Here is a 22,877-nt window from a genome sequence, read left to right as displayed (position 1 = left end):
TCCTCGGACCAAATGTTTGGGGTAATTAACACTATGACGTCTTTATAAGTGTTCAAACAGAACCGAAGTCATGCTTGAAGTCCTCGGACCAGATGCTTGGGGAAATTAACACAAATTAANACCGACAACCGACCGGCGTAGGTGTCTGGTTAGAGAGTTCGGACCTGCATCCAACCGCCGGAGACGTCGGATTGGGTGGCGGCAGGTCGAGCTCGGTCAGGTTGGGCGGTTTGGGCAGGTGACCGGGTGGGTTGGACAGCCCTACATAGAATATATCCCGTAAATTGTTTGGTGTCTTTTTATATTTGAATAAAATTTACTTACTTTTCCAACAAAAATGTCACAAACATACGAATAAATTGGGTATTGATAATGACCCCAAGGGCTCACACAATGAGGAAAAAAGAATCCATTCACTCACAGTCACATTCTATAGCAACCAAAAAAGCACATGCAATTGTAAGAACCACGACCAAGGAGACTATGATTTTTTTTTTTTTTTTGATATCCAATGGATAGTAACTAATGCCTGATCAGTTTTGAGTGTATGCATGATTTCTATTTCTAAATTTATAAAAAATAAATTCACCAATATTGTATTATTTACAATTATACATAATTTTTATTACAAAATAGACTATTTAAATTGTTAAAAATATTTAAATAATAAACTTATATTTTACAAACTTATTTATAAATGTATATAAGTATATCTTATGAACTTATTTATAAATTATTTGTAGTTTTTTTTCCCAAAAAAAAAAACTTATTTATAAACTAAGTTATTAATATAAATAAAGAAGTGTCACCCAATATCGAGAATGTATTTTGGCTGATTTAGCCGAATCTTCTTTATGAAATCCATTTCAACTTTTCTAAAGCAAAAAAAGAAAAAATTATAAACTATTAAAGTTCTAACCATTTCCTTTTATGAAATCCATTTCCTTTTATCCAAACGTAGAAAGGAATAAATAAATAAAAAAAATCCACAAAAACACAAATTCTAGAACCAATCCCAACCGTCCATTCTTTAAGATCGACCCACGCGTTCACTCCCAAATTAAAATTAAAATTTAAAAGCAGAGCTCAGAGCTTCGGGCTTTTCCTTTCTCAAAAAAGTGTTTGTTTGATCGGAAAAAAGGTGAGAAAGATGTCTGGGAGAGCACCGGAGAAAGACGCTATCAAGGGTGGCGATTCTGAGAAGGTAAAGCTAATTTCTTTTTCTCCTGGTTTGGTTATAAACTTGCTTTTTTTTTTTTTTTTTAATTCAATTTTATTTATATTTGGGGTTGTCTTGTAGAGTATACTATTGGGTGTGCTAGAATTGGTTTTTGGAATGAATTAAAGTATGTTTTAGAAATTGGGTTAAAATGTAAGATATATTCTATGGTTCTTTATCGATAAGAATCACGGTTTTTGTTGGCTTTAGATGTTTTTGAATGTTGAAATTGTTGTTACTGAGTTTCTCATCTATCTATGTTTGCCTAATTCGTATGCTCAAGTCAAGAGCTTCGTCAATTTTTTTTTAATTAGGTTATGGTGTTTGCTTCCCAAGAGCTTTGTAGCTCAACCCATCTATTGAATTATCAAAATATTAAGGTTATGGTGTTTGTTTGTGACTTGTGTGGAATTATCAATTGGTTATGCTGTTTTTGCAACACAATGGTGTATGTGTGTGCTTTATGTAACATTAGTAACTGAAGTTATCGACTTGGTCCTATAAATCCCGGTATTTTTCTGGAAAATACTCCGGGAATAATGTTCCATCCTCTCACATGAGTGATGGGTTTTCGCATGAATTTAATTATTGAGATCCACTATTATTATGTGAGAGGAGTGAGCATTGGTTTTGGAGTGTTAAATAAGTACCTCTTTTGTCTCTGCCAATGAGTTTTAGCTCAAACGTTACTTTCTCGCCAACTTAAGAATAAGGTAGAGGGTAATGTTGAACTCTATTCTCCCCAATTAAAACTTAAGAATAGAATGGAGGGGGGGTAATGTTGGGGGTTCAAGAAGAATGGAGTGCATGTGGAACTTACATATCAATAGAAAGTATTAGGGTAAACTACATATTTTGACTATAACCTTTACATAATATGTCAATTTCCCCAATGTTTCACTTGTGTCATTTTAGTCCCTAACCTTTTGGTATTGTGTCAAAATAGTCTCTGCCTAATGACGTGGCTAACATAGAAAATTTTAAAAAAATTATTTTTTATGCCACGTGGATGCCAAGTGTACTGACATGATTAAAAATCCATGTCAACACCACCTCACCCAATGGCTGACAGAAACCTAAGAATCCGTCTCCTTCTCCATTAACACTCTTCTTTGTGTAAGCCTAAATCTCCTGCGGCAGCAGGCCAACAGCGACCGCCTACCCGAACATGGCTGTCTTAGTCCCTCTTCTTCCCAAGACTCTCTGCCTTGCTTTACATCCATGTCTTTCCCTGCCTCTACTAAGCACGTTGTTGGTGTTTCTTTTTCTTTGAGGCATTTGGTCGAGCATATAGCAAACACAGACAACATTAATATTTAGTTAACCATGACCATGAGCATATAGCACACACAAATAGCAGCAACACCACTCTCTTTGCCTTTGGGTTTTCACCCACAATCTCCAATCATTATTATCAATGCTTCTTAGTTAGCAGTTGCTGGTCAAAATTGTAATTGAAGTTGTTGATTTGATCACGCGGTTACTAGCGTCGCCACCCTTAAGTTGAAATTGCAGAATTCTTCCTTTATTAATGATTCAGATTTTGTTTGTTTTGGTAAGCTGAGAGGGAGGAGATAGTTTTAGTAGTTACTTTTATAAATTGAAATTGGTCTTTTGAATTCTGATTTCTCATTCTGAATTGAACCTTGACACAAATATACATAACTTAATGAAGTTTATGGTTGGGTGGAGCTGGACATTGTTCTCTCTCTCTCTCTCTCTCTCTCTCTCTCTCTCTCTCTCTCATAAGTTGAAATTGGAAAATATAATTTTTTTTAGTTTAATCAATGTGTCAGCTCTCTCTCATAAGTTGAAATCAGAAAATAGTTTTTTTTTTTTTAGTTTAATCCGTGTCAGTACACTTGGCATCCCATGTGGCATACAAATAACTTTTTATTTTGACCATTAGTCACATCAACATTTTCCATCCATCACTTAATGACAGAAATTATTTTGACACAATAAAAAAAAAATTAGGGATTAAACTGACACAAATGAAACATTAGGGACTAAATTGACATTTGGTGTAAAGGTTAGGGACTAAATATATAATTTACCCAAAATATTAAATAAGAAAAAAAAACTGGCCGTTTGTTTCACGTTAATGTTGGTTGTAGCTTGGATCAAAATAAAAGTCCGATTCATAGGATTTTTAAGAGAAATTTTCTGTAGCTCTTTTCAATGCCTATGAAATTTTCTTGACTCTTCATTTTTTAATTTATCTAGAGCCGTTTCACAATATGTGGAACTCACATACATAGGATCCACACATATTGTGAGAGATATATCGATATATCTCATAAGACTGTTTTATAAGATATAAGATAGTTGATAGTTTTTTGATGATAGGGATTACAATACGGCAAGACAAGATCAACATGATCATGGGTTCCACATTCCCTTTTTGTGGTAAAAAAATCCACAAGGGATGAGAGCTAGACATGTTGAGTTTAGGGTAAGTTGATTTTCTTTGAGAATTGTTATGTCTACAACATTTTTACAATACTTTCACAACAAATCTTAAGTGGTGGATTGTTACTAGCTATTACTAGTGGGCAAAAGAGTAGTGTTAGCGGTGGGTTCAAATTAGAACCAATAACAACTTACCACATAGGATTTATTGTAAACATTTTGTGAAAAATGTTGTGGATGTAGCACTTCTCATTATCTTTTACTAATCATAAGAGATAAAGATAAAACATAAAGGAGAATAGTGAAATCGAGAGTAAAAAGAAAGAGTGAAAAAAAAAAAGTTTTTGAAGATAATGATATAACATGTATTTAAAAAAGCACAAATTATAATTAGGCTACTTATACAAAATACATATATTTTTTACTGGACGTATAGCGGTATAGAAAATATTAAATTATATGGATAACTAATTTCTATATATATCAAATGAATTATGTATATATATGGGGTTAGGGTGGGCGCCAACAAAATTCGTCTTCACCCCAACAAGTCTCTGGGGTGGGTAGAATCGGGTGGAGCAAAGTCAGGGAGGGCTTTTTTGCTATTCGACGCATTTTGAAATATTGTGTAATAAATTATATTATGTATCACCTATAATACTTACGTGTTATAATATACAGGAATTGACTTATTATATTTCATAAGAACCTACTTTTTTTATTTTACATAATCACTCTTCAAAATAGCCCACATTAGATTATCTATTTTATGCAACATTTTATTAAAATACTATTTTTTTTAATTGTTTCTCTTTCTTCATACATAACAACCATTATCTACTCTCTTCTTTCATCGTTAGTATAAAAACCAAATATAAAATGAATAGTACTAGTGTAAATTTACACGATTATTATAGCAATCATGTATTTTTATACAACTTTGCAATCATGTATTTTTAGTTTTTTACATAACTTTGCATGGACTGATGTTAGTGACTTTTAGGCTTAAGTGGCTAAAATGTGGTACCATTGGTCAAATAGATAAAAAGGAGCGTTGTGAGAGTTGAACTCACAACCTCTTGCATCCAAATCGAGAATAATACCAATAGACCAAACACCCTCTTGTCTTCCCTCTTTTTTACTTTTTTTTTGGCGTCATAAACCTTATCACTAACATGATAAATCTTAAAACCCTTTTTTATTAATTAAGTTTAAAATTCTTCAATCACAGCTTATTCATAACTCACTTCGTTTCCTTCAACAGTTCAACTTTCTCAGACTCCAAACAAAATCAGAATTAGGGGTTTTTTTGGTATCAAATTCTTCAATTTTCAAATAAACTCACAATCACAGTGTTCCTACTTTCTGTAACCCTAATTAATTTTCTTACTTCAATTTTTTAAAAATAAAACAATTTAACTGGCTTATTAATTAATTAATTTTTGTTTGTGATTGTTGGTGTAGGTTGTTGGGGTTGATAACACGTTTAGAAGGAAATTTGATCGGGAGGAGTATTTGGAACGAGCTCGAGAGCGTGAAAGACAGGTGATTTTTTTTTTTTTTTTTTTAATTATAAATTTTCATTTTGATTAATTGCTCTTAGTTGATTGTGGTTCATTTTTGTTGAACTGTAGGAGGAAGAATCACGTTCTAAATCCAAATGTAAGTGATTTTAATTTGATAATCTTTTTTCAGTTTGAATTTGTATTTGTTTCTGGTTTGATTGGTTTTAGTATCTCTGTGTGTGTTTTAATTGAACCCTTAGAGTTGTAGTGTAATGGGCAGAATTACTATTGGGCGTTCTACACTGTGTGTGTGTGTAAATTGAACCCTCTGAATTGTAGAGTAATGGGTTTGCAGAAATAGTACTGGATGTCGACTTAACCCCTCTTAATCATAGAGTAATGGGTTTGCATAATTAATATTGGGTGCGCCTGCCTACCTGCCTGCATGTGTGTGTGTGCGCGCGCTAATGAAACTCTCTAAATCGTAGAATAATGGGTTTACAGAATTGGGTGTTTGTATGTGTGTGTTCTAATTGAACCCTTTGAATTGTAGGCTAATCAGTTTGCAGAATCAATATTGGGTGGTTGTATTCTGTGTGCATGTTAATCGAACCCTCTGAATTCTAGAGTAATTGGTTTGCAGAATTAATATTGGGTGTTCTAATCTTTGTGTGCGCATGTGGGTATACAGTGAAGAATTGATATTGTTTGTTTTTTATATGTTGAAAGAATTGGCTCTGCTGAAGAGTATATTGATGGGAGTGAAAATTTACATGATTGGTTGGTTTTATTGCAGCAAAAGGTCCTCCAGTGCAGAGGAAGCCTTTGAAACATAGGGATTATGAAGTGGACCTTGAATCTCGGTTAGGAAAAACTCAGGTGTGTTGCTTTGTCTCTGTTTCTTTTCTAGAATTGTTTTTCTTCTTGGATGTGTGCCTAGGCCATTTTGCTTGTAAGTTGCACTAGGAGATTCAGACACTATTGTAATTAATAGGTGTTCTAGCCAAAAAGAACTAGGTCTCTCTTACTGTCTTATGTTGCTTTATGTTACTTTAAAGAAGATGATACTAAAACTTTTACCTCTTTGGATGGGGATTTAGTAGATGGAGTGACAAATGCACCACCAATATAGACAGATCACACCTTTGAAGCAAACCTGCTTATAACAGTTGACAATCTCAAAAGTGGACTTTCCAATTTTATTGTGGAAGTAGAAATATGTATTTCCTTTGAACCTAGTTTATAAGTATAATTAGTTTTCATTAATGAACAATTGTAAATCTATATAACAATTGAGACAAATTCTATTCATACATCTTATTCACTTTACCTTAGGAAAATATTGTTGCAAGATTATTGAGATTTTCAGTTCAAATAAACTACGCAGAAAATGAGGAAATGCTGTATGTACCATTTAGAGTAAATGAAACTAAGGAATTAATGTCCTATTCGAGTATCATTTTGGTAATTGAGCTATATATTTGTGGGCCTGAATCATGTTGACATGCAGCATTTTATGGACTGGGATATGGTCTTGTGTAATGGACTTAACCGTGTGTGTGTATATGTATATATATTATGGATTTTGGCTTTGGTATATAATCTGCTGAGTTTTAAATGTTGTGGTTGGCATGATCTAGATTGTGAATATATGGAATAAAATTGTCCTGGTTTTCTACATTTTATTGCTCTAATTGTGTGGGGTATATTTTGCTTTGTGTTTTCATATGTTTTGATTTGTCCTTCCTGATAAGTTTCTTGGCACATATAGCATAACTTTTTATTTCCCTGTTAGTTTTAACAGTTTGAAACATCTATAATTGTATGTTGAATATCTTATACCAAATCTTTGCTCGACTTAATACATGAATTTATTTTGTCATTTAATTTTGCAGGTTGTTACTCCAGTGGCACCTTTAAGTCAGCAGGTACATGATCATGTTCTCATGTGTCCCATGTCATCATATGGTTATTGCTGATATCTATCTTCTTTAATAGTAGTCTTATATTAAACATTTTTATCTACCATGTTTTTTTTTTTTTATTAAATATGTTCATTTTACAGGCTGGATATTACTGTTCAGTTTGTAAGTGTGTAGTGAAGGATTCTGCAAATTACTTGGATCATATCAATGGAAAGAAACGTATGTGGTTATCTGTAGACAATACTGTTTCATCAATTCTTTTAATGAAGAGTTTTCTTAGTTTGATCACTCTTCTAATGGCTCTTTTTATCTTGTCACATAGATCAAAGAGCGTTGGGTATGTCTATGCGGGTAGAACGGGCATCTGTTGACCAGGTACATTTTGGCAAGTACTTTTAATTTATGATGAATGAAAGTTTAATAAACAGGCATAATTGAATATGTGTGAAAAAGGATGCAACCTTTACTTAGCGAAACTCTCAAGCTTAGGCTCTATGTATGTGAAGATATATAGAAGTAAACCATGTAATATATGTAACATGGATGCTAAAAATCCCACCTTCCAGAGATGTCGAAGAGCAGATCACCGCTATTCATTTAAAGATAAAACTATTTTTTCTGGCCTGAACCATTTCATCATAAGTACATATATATCTTATTCCGGTGTATTTGAGCTGCAACTTTATGTTCTACAGGTCAAACAGCGATTTGAAGTTCTTAAGAAGCGGAGAGTTCCCGGAAGCTTCACAGAGCAAGGTAAAGAATTTGAAGGAGATTGAAATTTTTTATTTTTGGGTGTTTGTGTGTGTGTGTGTGTGTGTGTGTTTTTCAGTAGAGGTTTATGTAACTGGTTGGTAATCTATGGTTGGCAGTGGAAAATTGATCTCTCTCTCTCTCCCAGATCTTGATGAGCGGATATTAAAACAGCAAGAAGAAGAGGAGGAACGGAAGCGCCAACGTCGAGAAAAGAAAAAAGAGAAGAAGGTGAGCACTGTACTACCATGGTTTGCTTAATACTGTATATGTGAGCAGTGAGCCACAAGATTGTTGGAAAAACGGGTGTATGCTGTTTTTGCCTATCTCTAGATATTAATTTCTCAGGCCAATGCTATGTAATTCAAGAACATGTTATATTTTATACGTGTAAGGAGAGTATGTTTAACAGTCATGTTTCCTGATATTTTTTGTGTTCAGAAAGAGGTGGCAGAAGAGGAAACTGAAATTGATCCTGATGTTGCGGCAATGATGGGATTTGGGGGTTTCACTTCATCCAAGAAGTGATCATGTTTCATCATTCCATCCCATATTTGGAGTGAGCTTTGGCCATGTAATCTTTGTAGCATTGTACTTGTGACAGTTCTGTAAGGAACAGCTTAATTTAGGTACCTTGACCATTTTAGAAATTGTTTAAAAAAAAAAAAAAATTTATATTGCATTTGAGAAGTTCTATGTTAACACCTAACAGTTTGTTCTTATTTTCTAATGGTTGAAAGCTTGGGCCAATGCCAAAGGCAGTAATGTGGCTTGGTTTCAGGAAATAAAAGTTTTAAAAGCAAAATGGAAAACATGAACTGTGACCCGTTCTGTGAGGTGCGTAGACATTATTCTGATTGACGACATGCGTTCAAATGAAATGAAAATGTTGATGTTTTGGCATAATAGCCTTAGAGCATTTGCATCCAGTATTTTCAGACTATTCTATTTTACTATCTCAAAAAGTTATTTTTATTATTTATACCATACAATTTTACAACAAACCAAGCATTTCAACTTTTATTTTACCATACTACACATCAAAATTATATAAAATAAAATAAAAATATCCTCACTTCTCTCTCACAGAATGACCTCGCCTATCTCGCTGTCACAGCATAATCTCGCCACGACCTCACTGATCTTGCCATGACCTTGCATGACCTCGTCGATATCCATCGCTACACGGTTGCTTGCACCCACTCCGTGAGTCTGTGACCACACCGAATCCAACCCAACTCCGGTGGCATGCTTTGAATGAGAGAGATAGATGTGGGAGAGGGAGTGAGAACTGAGGATAGACAAAAGGGAGAATCAGAGAAAAAAAGAATGAAAGAAAGAAATAGTTGAGAGAGAGAGAGAGAGAGTAATATAATAAGTATAGAAGTTGCTACAATACCGTTATAAAAGTAAGACGGTACTGTAGCGGTATTGTAAAAATTTTTACAAGTAGCAGACCTAATGCTGGGCTTGTTTTGTGCATTAATGCTAAAATTCTCTTACATATGCCCTTTGCAATACCAAATGTGAATGCTCTAGTATAAGGTGAAACAAAAACATTCGCATAGTCACATCATGCCAAACATGTGCGTTTTGAGAACCTAAAAGAGCGTTTTTAAGACTAAAAATTATGTTTTGCAACAACAACTTCTCATAGCTTTTTGACAAAGGTTCATTTTAAACCTAAAATACCTTTTTGCAACTATTTATCCAAACACAACCTCCAACCAACAAAAACTCACTGTCCAGTACAAAGTAAAATTTCGTGTAAAATAGTTTCTCGTCCATTTAGTAGGCTAACTAAAAGCATGCATTGTTGCATTTCAAGTTTTCGACACTTTTATGCCCATCAAGAAAAGGCAAAGAATAAAACTAATCATGAGTAATTTAATAATTTAAATGGACACTAATTCAATTGGGTTCACCCGTTGAGGTACACAGTATTTAAAGCACCAACCCAAACTCACCCTTTATTTTCTGTTAATGGAGTGTTTGTGGTGCCGTTTTGGGTCATTTATAGTACAGTACTTTGTGGTACGATTTGGCCAAACCGTAACCATATTGCACTACACCTAAATTTTACAATCAAATGTGTTGTGAAGTGTACAATATATGGTTTGGTCAGTTTAGGGTTGATATATTTTTCAAGATGTCATAGCTAGTTACTAGTTACTATTAATAATCGTGACAATATAACTGTAAGTTTAATATATATGTGTGTGTGTGTGTGTGTGTGTGTGTGTAGACACACACACACACAACATGTGTAACAAAAAAAAAGTAACACAAATACATACATGACAAAAAAAAATAACACAAATATATACATGACAAAAACAAAATCCATAATAGATTTGACAATATACTAAAAGTACCAAAAATATATACAAAAAAATAATAATAATACATGACCGTAAGCTACACACAACTATACATGTTAAACAAATATAACATGTAAAAATGCTTAATAAGCAACAATCATAAGGTCCATAATAATGTACCATGTGCACTGCTAGTCATGCTTTTTGAGAGTGAGAGGGTATCGGGAGAGAAGAGTGAGAGTGTGAGATGGAGAAGTGAACAAAGTTTTGAACTTTTGATTTTGTATTCGAAGTTGTTTTTAATGTAAAATTGGAACACACTAATGCTAGGTTGGTCACCTATTTTATATAATATTAAATTAGTAATATATTTAATCTAAAATAAAATATAATGTGCACAGGGCGGTGTGGTGCGGTTCATTGCCACTTATAGTGTAGTGTGGTTACTCTATTTTGCAGGCGATTTTGGTCGATTTGGATGTGGTCTTGTGGTTTGAGTAGTTTGGTGAACACCCCTAATTAGTATTATTTTATTTTTTGTGTTTATTATTTATATTAAAAAATAATCTTATTTTTAATATTCTAGCAAACTTTTATTTTAAAAAATATATAATTATTGTATAACATGGATGATTTTATTATGATATATATGTAGTGGGGCAAATATTGGGCCTTATTATAACGGTATAAGTAATGTGCCCAATTTAAGTATTGGCCCAAACAATGGAGATAAATCCAGCATTAACTAACCCATTTTGATGATGAACACAAAACATCGTATCATTGGTCAAACCCAATACCCTTCTAAGCCACACGCCAAGGTCATGTTTGAGGCATGTCCAAGCTACCAAGGTATATCCTAGTGAAGATAAACTTTTATGAGGTAGCTTTCTAAAATTTCTTGATAATTCCACAACTTCCACATTAATGAAGGTCATCTACTTGGCACCATCGCATTTATGCAAAAGGACAAGCCTAAATGGTGAGAAAAACCCTAGAAATCTTCATTTATGATGAAAAATCCAAAAAAAAGAGAGAGACCAATAAGACCACAAGTTATCCAAATGGATAAGGACAAAATACAAAGAAGAAGGAGATGGCTTACATAAAAGAGAAGAAAGAAGAACATATAATATATAAAAAAGAAAGAGAGCATAAACTTTCTCAGAGAAAATCCTTGTAACCAAAAAATATATTAAATTCAATAAAGAGAAGTTCATTTCTATATATCGTGAGAGTCCTATGATTTACATGTTCTTGTCCAAATTTCCCAATCAATATTAACTCATAATACAAATTAGTTGTACCACATATCTTGCTTAGTGTCCTAAATAACTGTGTTGAGGTTCTTGCTCGTACAATATATATTAATTACAGTCAAACATGAATTCTTTATGATACATATATATATATATACGTTTTCCTAAAAAAAAATGAAAATAATATATACATACACATACACACATGCAAAATGAATTGAGCTACATATTAAAAGGTCAAGATTGTTAAATTTTAATTTAATTATTGCTAAAATTATATCGATTATATAAATTGATTTTCATTTTTAAATTCATAAAAGTTAAATTCACCAATATTGTATTATTATAAATTATACATAATTTTCATCACAAAATTGACCATTTATATTACTTAAAAAAAATTTAAACAATAAACTTATATTTTATAAATTTACTTATAAACTTATACAATCCAATCTTAAATTTATACAAATATATCTTATGAGCTTATTTATAAACTAAGTTATTACTCTACATAGAAGTAGTGTCGCTAAACATCTAAAATGTACTTTTAGACTAATTTAGCCTAGCCAAATTATCTTTTTTACTTTCCATTTTTATATATATGTACAAATTTAAAAGTTCCAAACAATTTCACAAGTCAACAATAGGTCAATCCAATAATAGAAAGGAAATTAAAAAAAAAAAAAAATCTTAACGAGGAAGTTGCACAAGTCCTAGTTGGAAAAAAGCGGGAAAGCGAGGGGTTGGAGGAGTTTCACAGAAGGATCGAGAACAAAATCGTGGAACCATCATCAAAGCAAGGTATCCAACGGTCCACGTTGCAACAAAGTCCACAAATTCTAGACCCTTCCTGGAACATTCCAGTTCTACCCCTCAAACCAATCTCAACCGTCCATTCTTTAATTACCGACCACAAAGCTAAAATCAAAATTAAAATTTTTGTTTACCTCTCTCTCTCTATATATATATACAGAGAACCCTCCTTGACCCATATTGCTTTGTTCTGCTAGGTTCAGAGTCTCCAGACTTTTCCTTTTTTTCATAGAGGTTTGGAATCGAATTCTCTAGCTTAGATTGTGTTTGTTTGATCGGAAAATAATTTTTAACGAGATGTTTGGGAGAGCACCGAAGAAGAGTGATAACACTCGGTACTACGAGATATTGGGAGTGTCGAAGAACGCTTCCCAGGACGATCTCAAAAAGGCTTACAAGAAAGCCGCCATCAAGAACCATCCTGACAAGGGTGGCGATCCTGAGAAGGTAACCCTAATTTTTCTCTTTGATTGTAAAAATTGCTTCTTCTTTTTTTCCCCTAATTTATTTATTTATTTATTTACATGTGGGATTGTTAGGAATCGCGGTTTTTGTTGGATTTTTAGGTGTTTTTTGAATGCTTGAAATTGTTGTTACTGATTTTCTCGGCTATTTTATGTTTGCCTAATTCGTATGCTCAAGTCAAGTCAAGTCAAGAGCGTGCTAAGAGCTTTGTAGCTCAACGCATCTATTGAATTATCAAAATATATTAAGGTTATGGTGTTTGTTTGTGACTTGTGTGGCATTATCAACTGATTATGCTGTTGATTTGTCTTTGTGAGGCAACACAAAGGTGTATGTTTGTGTATTATGTAACATTGTAACTGAAGTTATTGACTTGGTTCTATAAATCCCTGTATTTGTCTGAAAAATAAATTGTTCAATGCTTCGGGAACAATGTTTCATCCTCTCACATGAGTGGTGGGGGTTTTCGCGTGAATTTAATTAACGAGATTCACTCGAATGTGAATAAGATAAGAGGGTAATGTGGGTTCACAAAGAATAATATGAAACTTGCTGTTTGTTTCAAGTTTATGTTGATTGTAGCTTGGATCAAAATAGAAGTCTGATTCCTATGATTTTGCTGCAGTTCAAAGAGCTTGCCCAGGCGTATGAGGTACTGAGTGACCCTGAGAAACGTGAGATCTATGACCAATATGGTGAGGATGCACTTAAGGAGGGAATGGGCGGTGGCGGCGGTGGCCATGACCCATTTGATATCTTCTCGTCCTTCTTTGGTGGGAGTCCATTTGGAGGTGAGAATTATGAATCAACTATTTGACTTGTATATTTTGGAAGGCTCTTGTGATTGATATGACCCAACAGTTGGTTTGATTCGTGTGAAGTCGTGTGGTGATTTTAATGTCTTGTGGATGGCATGAACAGGTGGTGGTAGCAGCAGAGGACGAAGGCAGCGACGCGGAGAAGATGTGGTCCACCCATTGAAGGTTACTTTGGAGGACCTTTACCTTGGAACAGCTAAGAAGCTATCACTTTCTCGGAATGTGATCTGTTCAAAGTGCAATGGGTGAGTATTTTGGTACTTTATTTTATTAGTCTTCACATAATTTTACGTGTTTAGTGTAGTTTAATGGTCTATGCAAATGTGGATGGTTAATGTTTTTGTTCCATTACAGCAAAGGGTCAAAGTCAGGAGCTTCAATGAAGTGTTCTGGCTGTCAAGGAACTGGTATGAAGGTCTCAATTAGGCACCTTGGCCCCTCTATGATTCAGCAAATGCAGCATGCTTGCAATGAGTGCAAGGGCACTGGAGAGACTATCAGTGACAAAGACCGCTGCCCACAATGCAAAGGGGAGAAGGTTGTACAAGAAAAGAAGGTGTTGGAAGTCATTGTGGAGAAGGGCATGCAGAATGGGCAGAAGATTACATTCCCTGGCGAAGCAGATGAAGCGGTATGCTATCATAGTTAGCTTATAGTTATTGATTAATTTAGTTAGCTTATAGTCATTGATTAATTTGACTTTGCTTCGGTTAGGGTATTAATTGTTTGGTGGTTGTGTTTTGTAGCCTGACACTGTCACTGGGGATATAGTCTTTGTCCTTCAACAAAAGGAACATCCAAAGTTCAAGAGAAAGGGTGATGACCTTTTTGTGGAGCACACCTTATCCCTGACTGAAGCTCTTTGCGGCTTCCAGTTTGTGTTGACCCACTTGGATAGCAGACAGCTTCTTATTAAAACACACCCTGGGGAAATTGTCAAGCCTGGTAAGTAAAAGACAACTTTTAGAATTTGTGATTTTGGGTTGATTATTGTTTTGATCATTAACTTTGTCAATTCTCTGGTGCTTCAAAACATGCAGACTCATTCAAGGCAATAAATGATGAAGGGATGCCAATGTACCAGAGGCCATTCATGAAAGGGAAGCTGTACATTCATTTCACTGTGGAATTCCCTGATTCTCTGACCCCTGAGCAGGTTGCAGCACTGGAAGCTGTTTTGCCACCAAAATCGTCTACCCAGCTGACAGACATGGAGCTGGATGAGTGTGAGGAGACCACACTACATGATGTCAACATTGAAGATGAGATGAGGAGGAAGCAGCATGCCCAGGCTGAGGCATACGACGAAGATGAAGATATGCACGGTGGCGCGCAGAGGGTGCAATGTGCCCAGCAGTGATGATCCTTCATTTGGTTGGGGCAACTAGAAATATAGGTGCACACCTACAACTGGGAAGTGTATTGGAGGTGGAGATTGGGAAGCAAGGAATGCTTGGTTGTGGGACATACGTTGTGTGATTATTAATTAGTGTGGTCTTTGCTAGTTTTTCCAATGATCCTGAGATTTAGACCACTTTTGAAGCAGTTTCATTAATATCTAAACCTTGAAATCTCAAACTTTTTAATAATATGACTGTCATTTTATAATCCGTGTTCTTTTCTTTGTGTGGATATGCCCCTTGATAATGTTCTGAATAATGATTGATTTGACCAGCCATATGACATTTAACCAACCCTTTGAAATCTAGAACGAGCTTTAATGCTAGTAACGTTGATACGGCAGATAGGGTTTCGTTTACTATCTCATGTATGAGACATTCTGATTGAATCAGGTCATTATCAGTGTCTTAGCCAATTCGTAATGTCAACTCTTAAGCCACGTTATTTAAATGGGTTAAGAATTGAATACTGCCACATTGACTTAACAAAAAAAAAAAAAAAATACCGCCACATTAATGGCCATATGCTTATCTAATAATATTTTCTGTTCACATTGCAAAGAAAGAAACATCCGGGATGGGTTTTCACTATAGATTGAACCTTGCTGTCTTATACCAAAAACCTTCATGAATCAATTAATTTAATATAAATGAAAATTTCCTATGAAGTTAACACTGGAGAGTGAATGTACTAGTCACATGGAATATCTACCTTTTTCTGGAGATAATGAAGTATCTGTGGAATAGAAAATTTTGGCTTATCCCCAGATTTAAGACATAATTTTGCTACAGATAGAAGATTTTTGAGCTCCCTAGAATCATAATTATTTCCAAGATCAGGGTCTATCATCTTATGCATGGAACTTGCAAAGCGAGATTCTTGGATCCATTGGATTAGATCAGCACCTCCCTTCTCCGAACACTGACCAGTAATAAGCTCCAGAATCAGCACCCCTAGCTGGAGTATAATGTTACCGTGTTCCTGAACCATACATTCTGCAATGAAGGATAAAAATATACTGATAAGATCACAATTTACAATTTGCTGAAAACAGGTGTGGTATTTACCATTTAGTTGCAAGGCTATAGTAAAAGAAATGACCTTCTGAACATGAGGCATGAGGAACTGTGATGTGATTTCCAACAGAAGTAAAAAGGCCAACATCTGCTACCTGTAGCAAGCAAAGGAAATATTATCTTCTAATAATGTCTGCACAAGTTTAAGCACAGTGAATTATCACATCTACTTGACTCAAATCTTCAAAATTTGAATCATTTATGAGCACCAAATGCTTAAAGTTTCTTGAAAATAAATAAATGAATATGTATTATATATATATATATATATATCCTTACTTTTGCTGTAAATTGATCATCTAACATGATATTACTTGAGCTGATGGAGACATGATACATCGGGGGGTCAGCGAACAGAAGCAAATATTCCTGCATAAGAAAATCAGCATAACTTAATTACTGAGCAAAACTTGTACGCTATGCATAATTTTCTGTACTTGAGATGACTCACATACCATGCTGGTTGCCTCACTTGAGAGACTATATAATATGGAAATTCCAATCCTAAGTTGCCACTTGGATTGATTGAGACGAAAGAAATCAGAGTCACATGCTAACCATAAGATACTAAATATTTCAAAGGATTAACCTATGGCAGATGCAGAGTAGGATTCAGTTGTTACTGATCTATTGGCAGGTAAAGAATCAACAGTTGGCACAATTTTTATATTTCACCAAGTGGCTATTTTAAGGTTCAACGATTGACTTGTTACGTAGAAATAATATCAAATGCTTGTCATCGAAATTTCAGATACTTAATGAAAAATAAACTGCCTTGATATCTGTCTATCTCACTCAAAATCCTAAACCCCAGAGGAAGAGCAAAGAAAAAGGTTTAGAAAATCCTTAAAGTTGGTTGAAAGCTCCTATCTCAATTTTACTATTTGCAGATGGTGCCTTGTGATTTAGCATTGCCTTCTATGGAAAGCTTAGAATGGATAATTTCAGCTTAAAGTCTTAGCTTTTGAGGTTGTGTTGACAAGTATGTTCTGTACTAAGCACACACACATACACTTTAACTTCCTTCAGAATTTATTTTCAGAATGCTCTATCGTATACAATGATAATATTCCTTCTCATGTTCGTTGCTTCTAGATTAAATTTCTGGCATCTTTCCTTTATGTATTTGTCAAAATTTATCTTGCTTTTCAAAAATGTTCAAGGGGATAACATTATGTGGCATTTATGAGTTTGCCATCCAACAAGATAAAATAAACACACAAACTTACCAATGCAGAGGCAACACCAATGGCTATTTGTAATCTTGTCCTCCAACTCAAGGGAGTCTTAAGAGGATCTGCCAGGGGCAAATTATTAGAATAAAATTAGATTTTGCAAAAACAGACAGGTTTTGCTCCAAAAATTACCACTAAGATGCTCCTTCAAGCTTCCATTTTCTATGTTGTCGAAAACTAGCAGCCTAAAAAGAGTAATAGGAACGTGTAGAAGTTAATAAGTAGATCTTCAAAGTGAAAAAAGAAAGTAAAATAATGCATATTCTAGGAGATACATAAGTAAACAGAACATTTCAAATGCTACAATCATAATTTGCTTGAGCTCATAATGGGTGGCTGTGTGTGCATGTCTGTGTCATAAGAGTTGCATTCCTAGGATCTTGGATTTTTGCAACCATATTCCTTGATACATATAGCTCTCCCGCGTTTGGTTTCTTTGTTACAAACCTGTTAAATTTCTGGGAATGTAACATTCCTATGTTTGGTTATATCATATGATTCATATCATTCCTGGGAATAATTACAACTTTTATCATGGATTAAATTTTTTTTTTTTTTTTTAATAAAAAAAACCCTATATATGTGTGGGTGTGCACGCGTGCTCACTCACATTAGAGAAACATATGTGATGCACTAGCTTGTCTGTATCTGTGATATAATTCCTTATATACACAACCTCATTAATAATGGAAAACATAATCTCTCCAGATGTAGTTCAAGAGAAAATTATGTACTACTTAGCTCAGGATTAGGTATCCAGGGTGGGTTTATCATTAGGGTTGCCAAAAATGTAATTTTACTTGTCTTCATTTTGTTGTTGGAGAGAGTATACATCTTTTTTCTTTTCTTAGGTCCACTAAAGGCCTCTATAGCTTATGAGATGGAGAGGGATATATCAGAGACTAGTTAAATAACCTACCTATGCCCTAAAGTTGCCAACAGCCTTTGTAGCCAAGTTATACCTATCCCTTTTAATAAGTGAGACATCTTGTTCAATCCATATAAATTTTAAAAGAAAAGCTAGGCATCAAACCTCTTAGTCTTATGTCCTGTGCAAAACCCTCTGAGTGGAAGAAGGTGACGGTGATGCAAGCGGCCCAGGAGTTGCACTTCTCTGTAGAAGACATCTTTTTCTTGATCTAAAGCTCCTACTTCTTTTACCAAAGCAACCCCACCATCTTGGAGTTTGGCCTTATAAGCAGTTCCATGAGAATTGCTATATATGATCCTCTGAAAATCATCTGTCCCCTTCTTTATATCCTTGTATGAAAAGTGCCTCACAAATGATATTGGGCCTGGAATGAGAAGTGAAAGGAAGTCATACACAAGCAATTTCCCTTTATAGTATAGACATCCACTGATCAAACAGAAAGTGATAATTAAATCATAGTTGTTACACTTTTCGTTTTAATATACTCATAAATTAAGATCCAACAACAGAGGATTTTCAAGATCATTCAATTTACATCATCAACAATTACAACAAATCCCACAAAAGCTTAAATTCACTGAAACAACAACAAAGTCTCATAGTCGAAGAGTGAGCTTGAAAGCATAGAATTCTCCCATGAAAATCACAACAGGGTATCTTCTGGACAATTCAACTAGCATAATGAATAGTTACGCAAAAAAACCCATGCACAATTCAGTCAATCCAAGCTTGAATTCCACTAAAACAACGACATAAACATATTATAGTCAATGAATGACCTTGAAACTTGAAAGCATAGAACTCCCCCATGAAAGTCACAACAGGGTATTTTTCTAGACAATTGAACTAACATCATGAATAATTGCACAAAACCCAAGTAGAATTCAGTCAATTCAAGTCCAAATCCAGTAACTGAAAACAAAGAATTGCAAACATGATCTGAATATGTATATATATATAGCAAAAACCAGAGTATGTATACAGTGAAAAATGCAGAACAGTGAGGTGAAATAGAGGTACCATGACTAGATCTGTGAAGCAATGCAAGGACTCTGCGGATCAAACGGTCCACGCCCATCTACAAAATTTGCTTTTTTTGTTAATGGGTTTTGGTGATCCAAGTAGACCACAGTCAACATAGAGACTGTAAATTTTCATTGCCTTTCCTTCCTTTTATAACGGATCATAGATTCTTTTTGGTTTTTACTTTTTTTAGGTAGAGAGAGAGAGAAAAACATGAGTGGGTAAAATGGTCATCCAGTGTGTTAATGGTGCAGTAACAAAAAGTACTGTTGAGTTGGTTGGAGGATGAGTCAGATGTTTTTGTATTTGTATAGTATAGGGCCAGCACTTCACACTTTCACAGCTCTCTTTCGCCATTGGCATAGGAGGGCAAGGCTAAACCAAATCATTGCTTTGCATTTTAATAATTAGACTGCAACTTATTTTATATTCAAACATGGACTTGGAAGGAATGTGCATTAGTTCAGGAGATTTTGGGAAGCGCTCACTGATAATTTTGTGGGGTGTGGATAGTTTCGATTGAAAATATTTAGATTAACTACTACTACTACTACATTAAAACGTAAAATGAAAATACATGAATGGTTCATTGAAAGGATAATGTGAATAAGTGCTTATAAGCCTATAACGGCTTATTATGCAAAAAAAAAAAAAAAAAAAAAAAAAAAAAAAAAAAAATTTTTTTTTTTTTATATTAATCAAAAGCTCTACAAGCTTGTGAAAATGTTAGTATGGATTAATAAATTTTATAATCTTTAATGGTGGCATTTGATTTAGGAAATTTGATAAATCATTGGCATCTAATTTTATGAGAACTAGGTTATAACATCTACTTACACAGGAAAACATTCAACAATACTACAATATTAATAGCGAGACAGTCATTTTGACTTCCATGTTGAGTATTATGAAATGATCATTTGGTACCAAAATTAAGTAAAACAAATTGGTTACATGATGCAAAATTAGATAATTAGAAACCAATTTAGATTTTGAATGTGCTTTGACTATAATATAAAATATATGATGTAGATTAAACAATGTGTACTTCACGTGTTTGAATGAGGTAGTCTGTAATGGAAAAGTACTACTAAGAGGTTTAATTTGTTACAAAACTAAGGTTGCGTTTGGTTCAGGTGAAAAGCTTTTACGAAAAACATTTTACATCCTTTAAGTGCAATGGGTTAATTGTTCAAATCAAAAGTTTAAGAACTAGATTGATAGTCATATTTAAAGTTCAAATAGTTTGGTGGTATTGTTGATATGATATTGTAGTGATATGGTAAGATGTTGTGATAATGGATAGTAGTGATGGTGGCAAGGAACAATGGTGATAATGGCAACTACGCGGTGGTATTGGTGTTGGTGATGGTGATAATAACAATTGATTGCAGTGGTGGCAGTGACAATATCAACAACATGTGATATTATTGAAAGTGTTTACAATTATATAATGGTAAGAATGACGACAATAATACTAATGATAGTGTGAAAAGTAACACAGTAATAAGAATGACAATAACGATACTATAAAAAGTAATATAGTAACAAGAATTGTGAAGGTGTGAAATATAACATAAAATTCTCGGGAATAAAAATGTTCGATAATGACATATCAACCCATATAAAAAAAAAGGTGACATAATCATATGATGTATAGGAACTTTGGATGCCTAAAAAAATGGCTCTATTGAGAGCATCGGCTTCCATGCTAATCTCTCTTGGACCCTACCAAAAAGCCTTGTAAGGAACATTTATTCATTAAAAAAATCCAAATAATATTAAATTAAACAAATCAAAATGAAATTTATTATTAACAAGAAGTCATTTCTGTGATGTTTCTTTTTTCCATTATTTTATGTGTGTTACGTTGTCTGGTTTCGTGTCAATAATCAATATTATGGGACTTATATTCATAAAGACGACCTCACATCATTCCTCTCATTGACACCTCATATTTCATTTCACTCTACATATCTTGGAGAGACTGTGGAGAGTCCAACTTTCACTTTCACTTCTTCTTCTCCTCCCTAAAAAGGTAAACAAAAATCCCACCAAGCAAGCAACCAAGCAATCCATATCCATGGAATCAGTGGCTGATTTGAAGCTCACCCTTCTGCTTTTATTTGCTGCTATTATATCTTTGGTTCTTGTACCTTCCGCTCAAGCCACCCCCACAGATGTCAAATACTGCGGTCAGTTCCATTTTTTTTTCTTTCACTGTTATTGTGTACCATCTTATCAATCACTTGGGCTATTGAAATCTTTAATTCTTATATCTTAAAGGGTTTTCAGATCTTTGATTTTAATTGGGTATTAAGCATAAGTTTGTAAATGATTAATTTTTCCCAGAAAAAAAAAAAAAAAAGATGTTTTTTTTTTGTTTTTGTTTTTTGTTTCTGTTAAATTAATGGGATTTTGTGGAATTGTGCAGATAAGAAAGTTGATTACCCTGTGAAGGTCTCTGGTGTTGTGGTATCACCCAACCCAGTGGTGTCAGGCAAGCCAGCCACCTTTAACATTTCAGCCACAACTGGTAATTTCTTAAAATTTTATTTTATTTTATTTATATGTTTTCTTTGTTTAGGAAAGTATTGATTTATGTGGCTTTGATATAAGTAAGCTTGGATCATATAACTTGTTACATGTTTTGATTTTCCAAATACTATGAATTTGATCAAATCCAGAGAGTTCCTTTGTCCCTTTTTGTCTACTGCATGTGCATAAATTAATTTATGTGCTATTGGACATATATTTTGCCATTTTTTTGTGAGGTGAGCTTACTACCCTTTTTTCTTTCATGCAGGTAAACCCATCTCTAGTGGGAAAGTTGTCATTGACGTTTCTTACTTTGGGGTGCATGTCCATACAGAAAATCATGATCTTTCTGAGGAGATAAGCTGTCCTATTGCAGCAGGAAATTTTGTGCTCTCTCACAGCCAAACTTTACCTGGATTTACACCACCTGTAAGTCTCATTTTACTAGATTTAAACTCTTGCTCTACTTATCAACAAAAAAGAAAGAAAGATTTAAACTCTTGCTCTATGTATTGATATTTAAGGTGAACCCTTCAAACATTCTCATTGTGTGTATGCTGAATTATACATTAACTGAAACAAAGCTTTAATCAATTGCCAATTATCGTAGGAAAAATGATTTGCGAATGTAGATATACAATCTTGCCCTGTTGGCTTATAGCTATACCCTCTATCCTTTCCAATGGGAAGGAGGTGCTGTTTGAGTTAGAGCTTATTGGCAAACATAATTAGAGAATTTACAGTGTTTAAACCCATGACATCACCCTCTACCCCTTCTTATGGGGGAGGAGGTGCCATTTGAGCTAGAGCTCATTGGTGACATAGTTAAAAAATTTACATCAACCTAGTTTGGATAAATTTTATTTCCTTATCCCTTATTCTGTGAAGTAGTTGTTATTTCTTCTTACATTATCCATTTACCCCAGAATATGTTGCAATGGATGATGCATCAACAGATGACAGAATCCATGCATTTTCTGCTGCCCTCATGCATCATGTTGCCAAGTTACAATACATAACAAACAAGATCGTCTAAGAAATGCTATCAATAATTCCGAATAATTTGACCACTGCACTAAATATACAACTTCCACTATAAGTCTATAATGAAAAGGCAATATGCATGATGTTTCATAACTCAAAACTCTACCCAGAACTAAAGTAACGATCACAAAATACC

At 34.1% G+C, this 22,877-nt stretch overlaps 4 protein-coding genes across 5 annotated transcripts; 3 read left to right on the top strand and 1 right to left on the bottom strand.

The window, feature by feature from the left end:
* The first annotated feature begins 1,040 nt into the window (after positions 1-1,040).
* On the top strand, positions 1,041-8,628 carry LOC112040820 (uncharacterized). 2 transcript variants are annotated; one of them, XM_024073743.2, is made up of 10 exons: positions 1,044-1,204; positions 5,096-5,176; positions 5,266-5,293; positions 5,933-6,015; positions 7,032-7,064; positions 7,202-7,280; positions 7,384-7,436; positions 7,757-7,817; positions 7,963-8,045; positions 8,256-8,628. In XM_024073743.2, the coding sequence occupies exons 1-10, from the start codon at positions 1,151-1,153 to the stop codon at positions 8,340-8,342; spliced, it is 642 nt and encodes a 213-aa protein (XP_023929511.1). In that variant the 5' UTR covers positions 1,044-1,150; the 3' UTR covers positions 8,343-8,628. The 2 variants fall into 2 exon arrangements, with proteins under 2 accessions (XP_023929512.1, XP_023929511.1); XM_024073744.2 differs by lacking the exon at positions 8,256-8,628 and having other exon boundaries at positions 1,041-1,204; positions 7,934-8,045.
* A 3,741-nt stretch (positions 8,629-12,369) lies between these two features.
* Positions 12,370-15,101, top strand: LOC112040750 (dnaJ protein homolog). The gene is made up of 6 exons (XM_024073645.2): positions 12,370-12,657; positions 13,301-13,466; positions 13,597-13,738; positions 13,848-14,124; positions 14,240-14,438; positions 14,534-15,101. Exons 1-6 carry the CDS (start codon positions 12,508-12,510, stop codon positions 14,851-14,853), a joined length of 1,254 nt encoding a protein of 417 aa, XP_023929413.1. The 5' UTR covers positions 12,370-12,507; the 3' UTR covers positions 14,854-15,101.
* A 416-nt stretch (positions 15,102-15,517) lies between these two features.
* On the bottom strand, positions 15,518-19,338 carry LOC112040751 (probable receptor-like protein kinase At1g49730). The gene is made up of 7 exons (XM_024073646.2): positions 19,157-19,338; positions 18,239-18,500; positions 17,338-17,390; positions 17,200-17,267; positions 16,250-16,339; positions 15,996-16,065; positions 15,518-15,889 (listed from the first exon to the last, which is right to left on the bottom strand). Exons 1-7 carry the CDS (start codon positions 19,212-19,214, stop codon positions 15,585-15,587), a joined length of 906 nt encoding a protein of 301 aa, XP_023929414.1. The 5' UTR covers positions 19,215-19,338; the 3' UTR covers positions 15,518-15,584.
* A 1,735-nt stretch (positions 19,339-21,073) lies between these two features.
* Positions 21,074-22,228, top strand: LOC112040822 (uncharacterized). Its single transcript, XM_065782449.1, has 3 exons — positions 21,074-21,354; positions 21,594-21,695; positions 21,966-22,228. The coding sequence occupies exons 1-3, from the start codon at positions 21,243-21,245 to the stop codon at positions 22,211-22,213; spliced, it is 462 nt and encodes a 153-aa protein (XP_065638521.1). The 5' UTR covers positions 21,074-21,242; the 3' UTR covers positions 22,214-22,228.
* Positions 22,229-22,877: the final 649 nt, after the last annotated feature.

Source organism: Quercus suber, unplaced genomic scaffold (assembly GCF_002906115.3).
Source record: "Quercus suber isolate HL8 unplaced genomic scaffold, Cork oak 2.0 scaffold_302, whole genome shotgun sequence".
Classification (NCBI taxonomy): Eukaryota; Viridiplantae; Streptophyta; class Magnoliopsida; order Fagales; family Fagaceae; genus Quercus; species Quercus suber.
This window is presented reverse-complemented; position numbering and strand designations above follow the sequence as displayed.